The sequence below is a fragment of the Ipomoea nil genome, unplaced genomic scaffold (genome assembly GCF_001879475.1).
Source record: "Ipomoea nil cultivar Tokyo-kokei standard unplaced genomic scaffold, Asagao_1.1 scaffold1978, whole genome shotgun sequence".
NCBI lineage: Eukaryota > Viridiplantae > Streptophyta > Magnoliopsida > Solanales > Convolvulaceae > Ipomoea > Ipomoea nil.
In genome coordinates, this window is record NW_017618406.1 from 1338769 (window position 1) to 1351107 (window position 12339).

At 36.2% G+C, this 12339-nt stretch overlaps 1 protein-coding gene across 1 annotated transcript in view; it reads left to right on the plus strand.

Moving 5' to 3' along the window:
• The window catches only part of LOC109147208, a 40197-nt gene that overhangs the window by 12836 nt on the left and 15022 nt on the right, over positions 1-12339 (plus strand). The window contains exons 2-3 of the mRNA XM_019294841.1: positions 8476-8478; positions 11332-11734. Of these exons, the coding sequence (XP_019150386.1) occupies positions 8476-8478; positions 11332-11734 (406 nt within the window). The remainder of the gene's footprint in view (positions 1-8475; positions 8479-11331; positions 11735-12339) is intronic.

Here is a 12339-nt window from a genome sequence, read left to right on the forward strand (position 1 = left end):
AATTGTACTTAGATTTTTACTTCAGATGATGTGGGTGCTTAGCCAAGCTAAGTGTTTCTTAGGCTTCTCAACCACTTATCCTTCTTTTGGATCTTTATTGGGTAATATTAGGATTCTATCTGTCATTGTTCTATTGTGACTCTTCCTTTGTATATAATTGTTGTATTCTGTGATTATTGTCAGAAAAATACATTTCTCATATGGTATTAGTAGTCTGGTTTTTCCATGGCTGCTCAGTCTTTAGCCAATGACTGCTCTGTCGGTTCTTCTGAACGGAAAGTCTCGGATATGGCTGTTGTGCCCTCATTGCTTGTGTCAACAAACTCGTTGTCCACAACTCATCATTTTGTTAATATCAAATTGACTACGAGAATTTTTTTTGTTCTGGAGAACGCAATTGGTTCCGTTTTTACCTAGTCAAAATTTGATAGAATTTGTTGATGGAACTGTACCTTGCCCTCCTACTGTTTCTGCCGGAAATCCTTCTTCCTCAGTTTCGTCTGGTGCTCTCCCGGCTGTTGTCGTTCATACGCCAAACATGGCTTATGCCATCTTGATGTAACAGGCTATACTGTCGATGTTTATCTCTTCTCTCTCTTGAAGAGGTTATGCATCTTGCCATTAGTTGTTGCACATCAACAGAGGTCTAGGAATCCATTGAGCGAGCTCTAGTGTCTTCCTCCCGTGCTCGCGCATTGAACCTGCTCGGCCAGCTCCAGTCGCTACGTTAGGGAGATGCATCGGTCACTAATTATCTTGGCCATGCTCAGGTGTTGGTGGAAGATCTTGCACTCGTCGGACGGCCTGTCTCCCTTGATGAACAGAATTTGTACGTTTTTAGGGGTCTACGGCCGGAGTTCCACTCTCTGGCAGCTTCCTTGTCTGTTCGTGGTGAGATGGTGACTTTGCAAGAGTTAGAAGATTTTTTGGGTGCTCACGAATTCATCTTTGCTAAAGATTTTACATATATTTTGGGAGGAAAGATACAACGTAAGTTTTTTTTTTTTGTTTTTTGTTTTTTTTTTTTTTGGTACTAAGTAGCTGTCTATACATACTTTGCACGAAGAGTCAAAATATTGCTTTCAAATGTCTATTAAATAGGGACATTTGAGATTTTATATGATCATCTCTCTCTCTCTCTCTCTCTATATATATATATATATATATATATATATATATATATTTATATTTATATTTATATTTATATTTATATTTATATATATAGGACTGTGCGGACTGATTACGGACACAGTCACTAATTATTATCTTGGCTGTGCTCAGGTGTTGGTGGAAGATTTTGCACTCGTTGGATGGCCCGTCTCCCTTGATAAACAGAATTTGTATGTTTTTAGGGGTCTACGGCGGGAGTTCTGCTCTCTGACAACTTCCTTGTCTGTTCGTGGAATCGTGGTGAGCCGGTGACTTTGCAAGCAAGAGTTAGCAGATTTTTTGGGTGCTCACAAATTCATCTCTGCTTAAGATTTTACATATATTTTGGGGGGAAAGATACAACGTAAGTTTTTTTTTCTTTTTGTAGTACTATTTTTTTTTGAAAATTTTTTTAGTACTATTAATTCTGTTACAATGTAATATTTGTTTATACATACTTTTTCAACCTACTGCAGCACAAAGAGTCAATATATATATATATATATATATATATATATATATATATTTGGCAGTCTTGATTTCTTTTTTCTTTCAGATTTAATTTCCTCTCATTTCTTGCTGAGTTGCGGGAGGAATGAAATGGTGACAAAGAAGGTCCATCAAGAATTTTCTAGAGTCCGGACATTATTAATAATAATTTGGAGATGCTTAACACGGTAAAGAAATGATTCAAACATGAAGTATTTTTCTTAAAAGCACTGCTCTCAAAATTCGCCGCACCATACAAAGTTGTTATTCAAGAATTATGTAATGGACGTAATGCAATGGCGCTTAACAACTCATCAAGGGAGTTGTTAGGCTTTCCTCGTGCATCTCCAAAAACACAAATTATCTTCATGAAGTGCAACTTTAACAATAGACTAGTTGGTCCTCCAGAATTTTAGGAATGAATATAGATGTTTCAGTTGGGATACAACATAGCGGAAATGTTTTTGTTTTTTTTTTTTTGTTTTATTTTTTTAATTTTTAATTTTTAATTTTTTTATGGATACAATGCAACTTATGACTTTGTGTGATGCTCTATAGTTTTGATATATGGCTTAGTTTTTAAAATTATTAATTTGTTCGCTCAATAGATTTTGTAGTACTATATATCATTTAAATTATCTGGGGTGAGAATCTATACTTTTTTTTCTTCTTGGTTTCAACTGGTTAACTATGAACAACTTAGACTGAAAATGATCACACTAGCTAAGGGCAAACCCCAATTAACTACAGGTAGAGCGGTCTATTGGTATGAATTAGTTGTTCATTTGGCCGTCTAGATTTCAGCCGGTCAACCATGGACAACCTCCAATTAAATTGATTAGACAATTAACTTATGGAGTTGTCTATTTAATTTCTTGATTTGAACATATTGGAGTCAATCATAGATAACTAGGGTAATCTCAACTAAATTAGTTGGATAGTTAGCTTGGTAATCTCAAGGTTTCTTTGAATTACATTAATTCATGCAAATGGAATACATAAACTATATGCAGACTGGAGATTGATGAAACACAGGTAGGTTGTGAGACGTATATTTGGCAGTCTTGATTTATTTTTTATTTTCAGATTTAATTTCCTCTCATCATATCAGTTGTATGAGTATTCATTTCTTGCTGAGTTGCAGGAGAAATGGACTGATGACAAAGAAGGTGCATCAAGAATTTTCCGAGGGCCCGGACATTATTAATTAATAAAAATTTAGAGATGCTTAACATAATAACTATTGAATTATAACAAACCAAGTTTATGTATTTATCTCTTTATTTAAAATAAATAAATAAATGAACTGCACATACAATGTATTCTTCCTAAGCGGTATGCGTTAGACGGAACTCTTCCCAACTCAAACATCTAGGCGATAGACTATAGAAAGGATACTTCTTCCTCCCCTAATCTCTTTTCTTCCCAAATATCATATCCTTTGATTATATTTCGACTCCAACAGAAGTACAGTAGCAACAACAACTCCTTAATTAGTTGAGCTTGATTAGTATCGATATGATCTTCTAGTAGTGGCGGTGAATTTCTCTCGCTAGCTAGCGCACTCATTCTTGTTTCCAATTTAATGGCTACGATCGAAACCGGACCGGATTTAATAAGTGAACTGCCCGAAGATTTAAAGGAAAGAATTTTGGAGTGTTTGCCCACTCGATGTTGTCAGAACTGCTTTGCTCTCAACTCACTGGAAGGATGTTTGGTTGCGCCATGGTCGGCTAGCATTCGATTGGAACTTCATCAATTGGGTTCGAGAATGCAAACTTTATGACTCCACAAGTGTCACGAGCATAATTAACAATATTCTCTTGCACCGTGTTGGGCTCGTCAAGAAATTTACTCTGCACATCTCATGTGTTCGGCCGCTGCAGTGTGACATAGATAGGTGGTGTCTTTTTCTATCAACAAATGGTGTCGGGGAACTTAACATATGTTCTTTGTGTTTTCCACACCTGGAATATAAACTGCCATTTTGTATAGTCTCGTGCCACACAATTAAGCACCTCAAACTTGAAGGTTTCGTTATTGATTTGCCAGTAAATGGTGGTTGTATATTTTCTGGTGTCACTTCATTAGCTTTGAAGTATGTTTCCTTTAACCATAATAGTGTTAAAGGAAATGTCCTCTATAGTATTCCTAAACTAGAGAAGCTGGCTATTCGAGGTTGTGATGGGATTGAGAATGTTGATATAAGTGCTCCAAAACTTAGAAGCTTCTCTCAGTTCTGTTCGTATGTTTCTATACCCAGATGGTTTACTGCTCATTTGGAGGCAATTAAGTATCTTTGCTTGTCAGCTGGTTTGTCAAAGGTGAAAATCTCTCAATCTCAATTTTTTTTTTTTTTTTTTTTTTTGAATACTACTGACTCTATTATAATGCAATATCTGTTCATAACTACTTTTTCAACCAAATGAAGCATAAAGAGTCAATATCATTTCCACTAAACTCAAACTCACAACCTCCCCTATATATAAGAGAGCAACGGTACCATTGGACCACAAGGTCCTTGGTTTGAATCTCTACTTTATAATCGTAATTTATTCCATAATATATCTTTTGTTTTTTTTTTCTTTGCGGACAACAACATTATTATTATTATTATTATTATTATTATTATTATTATTATTACTATATTTGTTTTAAAGATTGTAATTTTAGTAGGGCCTCATTTATTTATCAGAATGGGCTTAGTAACTACTCTTAACTAGAATATATATATATATATATATATATATATATATATATATATATATATATATTGAACTTGTTGTCTATTTGGCCTTTCAGTTGGTCTTAGGCTGGTGACCTAAGTTGGTAGGATAGGTAAACTATAGGTCTTCTTGGTTTGGATCGGTGAACAACCTAGGCCAATTTATTTTTTGTGGTCTTTTATCATAAATTCACAATCTAGGCCTTCCAACGATATGATAGACAATTTAGGTTGATTTACCCTAACAACCTAGGTTTTTCAGGGATGGATAACCTAGATCGGTTTACGTACCCTCCTTTGTGGACAACTTAGGCTAGCCCGTGATGAACAACGTAACCTAGGAGGGTTTACCCTTCTTGTGGTCCTTTATCACAACCTAGGCCTTTCCGGTTTACCCTCCTTGTAGTCCTTTGTCACTAGGGTCAAATGGAATACACTAAGTTGGTCAGACAATTAGTTTGGTAGCTACAAGCTTCCAAGTTTGACTCTCCATAGAGAATTTTATATTGACTTTATTGGTTTGAATCGGTTGTCTATTTCGACTTCCTGGTACCATTGACAACCTAGGCTGGGAATACACACATGATAGAGCTAGGCAACATAGCCCCAACTAAGTTGGACAGTTAGCTTGGTAGCTCCAAGGTTCTAAGTTTGAATCTTTAGAGTTGTTTATTGACTTTTCTAGGTTTGAGCTGATTGTCCATTTCACTTATTTCTTGGTTTAAGCCGATCAGCTCCCATCTAAGGTCAAATGAAATACACATATTAGGATAATATTATCTAATTTATGAGACAATTAATTAGTTGGGTAGCCGCCCACAAGATTCCTTTGAATTAGATTACTTAGCTTCATGCAAATGGAATACATATATACACGCAATTAATTGCTATTGATTTAATATATATAATGTTTTTCAATTCATTCTGACTTGTTAGTGTTCTTTCAAGTTTAAATTTGCTTTTTATTATTATATTGTTTCTCTTTCAAGACTGCAAAACTTGGAGAAGCCCCAACGGCAATAAATCTGCAAGTAATCAAGCTATATCGTTTCAAATTTAGTTGTGAGAGGCACTTAAAACTTGTTATACAATTGCTTGAAAAATCCCCCAATCTAAGCACACTGGAGATTGCTGCAGAGAAACAGGTGAGACATATATGATCCTATATATATATATATATATATATATATAGGCTTCGAATCCGGTGCACCCCCTCTAATAGATGAGACCATGAGGCCTCCTAATATCCATTGATTCAATTTTCATCAATGGTTGAGATTATAAGAGATTAGGATAGTAATTAATGACATTTTTCAATGTAAAGGATATATTAGTAATTGTAATTCTAATTTATTTATGGACATAATTTTATTGGAATCTGTAGCATTAAATTAGGGAGTTTGTGGATGGAAATTAATACTTTGAATTACTACAAAGGCTGATGAGGTGAACTTGGCGTGAACAAGGCTTGAGGAGAAAACGAACGGGTAAGTGCATTTACGTGCCATCGTCTGTGCATACACTGAATAATTGGGTTTTCCGCTGGGATGGTGGGAGGGGGGTGGGGGTTGGTGGACAACCTAGAATATCTATTATGTGCGTAGCGCGTGCGTGTTCAGTTGGTGAACAAACTATTTTTTTTCTTCTTTTTTTAGGCCGGTGCACCACTGTTTTCGTGTTGATGTGTTTTTTGGGGGTTGCCTTGTTTGGTGTGGTTGTTTGTGCGTAGCAGTGTCTTACCGTGTGCAAGATAAGGTGTGGTTTAGTTGCTAATTGGCAATATTATTTATATTTTCCTGTCTTTCTCATTTAGTTTATTTGCGTTTCTTTTGTTAGGTTGATGCGTGTGTGTTGTTTGGTTGGTGCGTGAACCAAGCGATTTTGAGCAAGAAGGTTTAATTAAAATTAGATGCATGACCTAAAAATTGATTGAGAACTGGATCCGTGTGTAAATTAATTTAGTTCTAGATATAGACATTTGCTTTGGAACTTTGTGCATTTTTGGCAATGGAACTTTGCATCATGTGGTCCGTGTCTTTTTTTTTTTTTTTTTAGTTTTGTTATTTACACTGGTGTGTGCATTTTTATGGTATGGCGTGTGCAAATTTTTGGCAATGGAACTTTGCATCATGTGGTCTATTGTACACGTCATAACACTCCAATGCACACACCAAATACAAAAAACAAAAGCATATGAAGAAATAGGCCTGTGCATATCGCCTGTACAAAAAACAAAAGCATATGAAGAAATTGGCATGTGCATATGAAGAAATTGGCCTGTGCAAAAAAAAAAAAAAAAGGCGTGTGCATGATAGTAGCGTAGGCATGTGCGTAGGTGCTGGGATTTCAAACACATGATAATATTAAGTGGAACTGGAGGACACATCTTTATTACGAAAATGTTAAGGTCGAAATTCAAAAACTAACACCAACTACTTGGAAAGGGGAACCAAAGTCAGAACCCCCAGCTAACGCATCGGACTCGAAAGTCAGGCCCAGGAGGTCATCATGGAGCTCCATAAAGTGGGCCATGTCCTCCAAAGCTCCAACTAACACATCGGACTTCTCAGCATATATCGCAGCCACAGTCTGCAACATTAAAAAATTGTGTTCATATTACAATGCATCCACCCCTTTACATCCCCTGTTTATACTATAATACATTAACCTCCTACCACATACGCACATAGCATACTTGTAAAAAAAAAATTAAAAAAAAAAAAACAGCAAGCTACATTACCAGCAAGAAACCAACCTCATTGCAAAAAAAAACCCCATTACGAAACAAACACAAACTTAACCCCATTACGCACAAACCCATACTAATTAAAGCTACACCATGTTTACACTGCACTGCATTCATCGCCTAACCCCTACGCACATAGCATACTTGAAAAAACAACTTAAACTATTTTACCGGCAAAAATCTAACCTCAGCATAATAAAAAAAAAATCCCAATACGAAACAAAACACACACAGACTAGTTACAACACATTAGCATGACCACCAACCCCCTACCCCCCACAAAAAAATACACTAATCACAGACTATGTACGCACAAACCCATAGTAAATAAAGCTACAACAAGGGTATACTATATTGCATTCACCTCTAACCCCCTACGCACATAGCGAAATTGGAAAAAAAAAAAGATATACACAGTAATACCAACAAATACCCAAACAATATTTCCAGTACATTACAAATACTATAATGCATTAACCTCCTACCCCATACGCACCTAGCATACTTGTAAAAAAATTAAAAAAAAAAAAACAGCAAGCTACGTTACCATGGTGGTTGTATTTTGCTTTCTGTATATCACTTTAAGCACATGATTATGAATGAAGAATTCAAAGCCATCCAGCCACTACATTATGGACACTACAACACATCTTTACATCAATGCCTCCATACACACACAGACTCCAAACCTCAAACGCACACACTAAAGCAGAAGACACACAGGTGATCATCACTACAAATCTCACACCACACACAGTAAACAACACAAACCTAAATTCCCACCCCCACCTAACATCAGTACACATACCAGACAAACCCAGACAACCCCACACCCATAACCCAAAAAATAAATAAGTAAATCATAACCCCTAACAAAACAAAATTGAAAAATCACCCCCTCCCCTCCCCCCCCCCCCCCCGCCCAGAAAAGCAGCTAACCCCCGTGCCAAAACCAAACAACACCCTCGCCGGAAAACCCTGCCACACCAAAAAGAATTTGATAAAAAAAAAATTACCTTGCACCCCATCAGAGGACGAAGGCTCTCATCGGAGGAGTGAGAGACATAGACGCGATCGGAGAACAGGGATTCGAGAATAAAAAATCAGAGGACAAAGGCTCTCATCGGAGGAGTGAGAGATGTGGACGCAACCAAGAATAAGGATTTGAGAATCAAAAAAACTTTGCACCTTCCAATAAAAAGTAGGAAATAAATAAGGTAACATAATAAATATAATGTCAAAAGACTAGAACACCCTTGTCTATTTACAAACTCAGCTCACACGCATTAAAAATGCAAAGCAATCTGAAGCGTTAAAATTTAAAAATAAACGAACCAGATCTGATCTCACGAGCTCATCTGCCAAGGGGGTGTGCACTGGATCCAATATATATATATATATATATATATATATATATATATATATTTCTTTTTTCTTTTCAGATTTAATTTCCTCGATCTCGATCAATTGTATTAGGATATGATTCATTTCTTTATGAGTTGCAGGAGGAATGGATCGATGACAAAGAAGATCCATCAAGAATTTTTGAGGGCCCGGACATTATAAATAAGAATTTGGATATGCTTAACACGGTAAAGATCGAATGGTTTAAAGGATCCAGACATGAAATACTTTTCTTGAAAGCACTGCTCTCAAAATCCGTTGCACTAGACACAGTTATTGTTCAAGAATTACGTAATAGGCACAATGCATTGGCTCTTATCAACTCAAGGAAGTTGTTGGATTTTCCTCGTGCATCTCAAAAAGCACAAATTGTCTTCATGAAGTACAACTTTAACTATAGACTAATTGATCCCCCAGAATTGTAAGAATGAATTTAGTATGCTTTAGTTTGGAATTTGTATGCAACATAAAAATGTTTTGTTTTTCTTCTAATGGAGTACAATGCAACTTATGACTTTGTGTGATGCTCTATAGTTTTGATATGTGTAAATAGTAAAGTCAAATGTTGAAACGGGCAGAGGTTTAAAACCTTGGGCTAAAGTTTTGTTTGGGATGAGGTTTGGAGGAATAAATGCTGAGGGGAGGTTTTGCTTGGGAAAAAGCTTGCGCATAGGTTTGAATAAGACAAATGCTTGGGCATAGGTTTCTCCTAAAGGGAAAAGCTTGGGCCCTTGGGCTAATGTTTGTGTAAGGAAAAAAACCTAGGCTAAGTTTTTCGGAAAATTATGCTGTGTATCCGTATGCACCATGCATGGTGCATACGGATGCAAAAACGACGTTGTTTTATTAAAAACGCGCGTCTCACTTAAAAAAAAAATCAATTTCGATTCCAAGCAACAACATTATATTGTGCATAATTTGAACTATATATCTAGTATCAATGAACTAAAATTCTAGAATCGATGAACTAAAATTTCAGAATCTATAAACTAAAATTCCAGAATGAATGAACTAAAATTCCAGAAACTATGAACTAAAATTCCAGAATCAATGAACTAAAAATCCAGAATCAATGAACTAAAAATTCAGAATCTATGAACTAAAATTCCAGAATTTATAGACTAAAATTCCAGAATGAATGAACAACATAATGCTGTTGAGAGGAATCGAAACTGATTTTTTTTTTTTTTAAGTGGGATGCGTGTTTTTAATAAAACGATGTTGTTTTTGCATCCGTATGCACCCTGGGTGCATACGGATGCACAGCATAACTATTCAAGTTTTCTTGCTTGCAGGAGAAGAATAGCATTAAATGCTTGAAAATTCAAGTTTTTCTTGCTTGCAGGAGAAGAATAGCATTAAATGCTTGAAAATTTCTAGGCAGACGGTTTGCTATAAATAGGCAATTCCTTTGATAATAAATTATCTCATCAGATTCATTCATCCCATTCGAAATACAGAGAGTTGTATAGCGAAATACAGAGAGTAAAAAATAGAGAGTTGTATTTGTAATTCCTATTATAATATCATTTTGCCAATACAGAAAATTCTTATTTATGATTTATTTTAAATCTTACACTAGAAATATTCTCATTATTTCAAGTCCAAGTTGCTATTGTATTTTGGTGTTGTGAACCGTATCGATCCTAACAATATGTGGCTCAGTCTTTAAAATAAATTTGTTTGCTCAATAGATTTTGTAGTACTACATACGGGGTATCATTTAAATTATAGACTAATTATGAATGGTAACAATTTTTATATATGTTATTGAAGAACAAAACTGAAAAAGAACAATGATTCTATCAAAACGACGGCTCTGTTTGGCAAACCTAGCTGAAAAGCTATAAGTTAGGAGCTTATTTTGGGAACCTTACCAAACAGAGCTTATAGCTTATTAGTAGCTTAAAATAAGCTATAAGTTCCTAAATAAGCTCTGCCAAACAGAGCCGACGTCACTCACCATGGGCGGGAAAATCCAATAATCTGATTGGCCATAGAACTATAGAAGGATGTGAAATTTGAGCAGCTAGGCATTTGTCATTAGTACCAGGGTTTACGTCGTCGTATTTTAGTCAATCTCTCTCTAGGGGATTGATCGATGAAAGCGACGAATAATGGAGGGAAAACGCGCGTCTTTCTCATACGTGCCGCAGTACATTTCTTCTCTGTGATCCTCACCCGCCGGTTCTAAGTTATTCTCTGCGGAGTCCTTAGCAGTGTACCGATTTCACTTGGGTCGGAGCATAGAACTAGAAAGGTTCTCCTCTTCGCGCTTTATATTACAGGTTTGTCTCCGTATATGTATGTATTCTTCCGGCTTTTCTTTCTCTCATTGAAACTCCTATGAATAACTAGAAAGCTTGCATTGTCACAGCAGAACTTTTTGTCTCCGATTCTCCAGTGCTTATTTCTGCAAAAACATAGAAGCTTTAGGAATTTCGTAAGTTCAAATATATTTTTGTTTCGTATCCAATGGCTAGTTGTCGTCGAAGCAAATCAGCATCGAATCCAAGATGGGATATTATAAGTCAGCTGCCAGGAGATATTAAGGATAAAATTTTAGAGTGTTTCCCCACTCGAGATGCTGCCAGGATTGCTCTGCTCTCAACTGAGTGGAAGGCTATTTGGTTGCGGCATGGGCGGCTTTTGTTTGATATGCCCAGAAATGCAGAGGCTACGAACACATGGTGAACATAATAGGTCGCGTTATCATGCACTGTGCTGCAACAGTTAAGAGATTTACCCTTGCCAATTCCCAGTCTGATCTTATGCTGAATCAGTCTGATTTAAGCAGGTGGTGTTTTTTTCTATCAAGAAATGGGGTTGAGGAACTTAGCATTGCCTTGGTTGTTTTGGGACAAAAATATGATGTGCGATTTTGCATACTCTCTTGTCCTACAATTAGGCATCTGAACCTTGAAGGTTTCATTATTGATTGCCCGCGTAATGCTCCTTGTATATTTCCTAGTGTCACCTTATTACGGTTCAAGAACGTGGAGTTTAAGCATAATGCTAATGGAGTTGTTTCTAGAATTATTCCCAATCTTGACAAGCTGGCTTTTAGTGGTTCTTGTGGAGGGATCAATACTTTTGAGATCAGTGCTCCAAAACTTGAAAGCTTCTCTGCTATTGATGTACTGTATGTGTTTGAACCGAGATGGCTTACGTTTCATTTGAAAGCAATAACGACACTTTGTTTGTCTGGCCTGTTGTTGTCGGTGAGAATCTGGACTTCATATTATCTTAATGCAAAAGGATATATGTATGTAATACACACATCCATTATTTATACAGAATGATTTAGTTTTTGTTGTTGTTGGAATATTAAAAGTCTTGGGTAGCTCACTAGCCTTAGTAATTAAATGGGCAGCTCACAAGCCTTAGTAATTAAAGCCTTGGGGAGATGAGTAGTTTCTTTATTTATTATTGTTTACTCTTGTAGACCTATATATAGACTTGTAACTTGAAGTTAGATGAATATATACAAGAACCCTTTCTAGCTTTTAACATGGTATCAGAGCCACTTTTTTGGGGCCTGAAATTTCTCTCAAACACCTACAGCCGACGAACAGTGGTGACTGTTCATCATCCCTTTTCCGACAAAATTTTCCAAATCAGTTCGTCCCTTGTCTGCGATTATATGGTGATTTTCTCATATTTTTCTGAAAGCTATGGCAAAACATGAAAGTTTAAACAAAATGCTGAAAGTTGCCAGGACCAACTTGTCTCATACTGCTCTTGCATTAAAATCTGATTCATCTTGGATTCTTGATTCTGGAGCCACTGATCACATTTCTGGTAATCTCTCATTTTTCTCTAATAT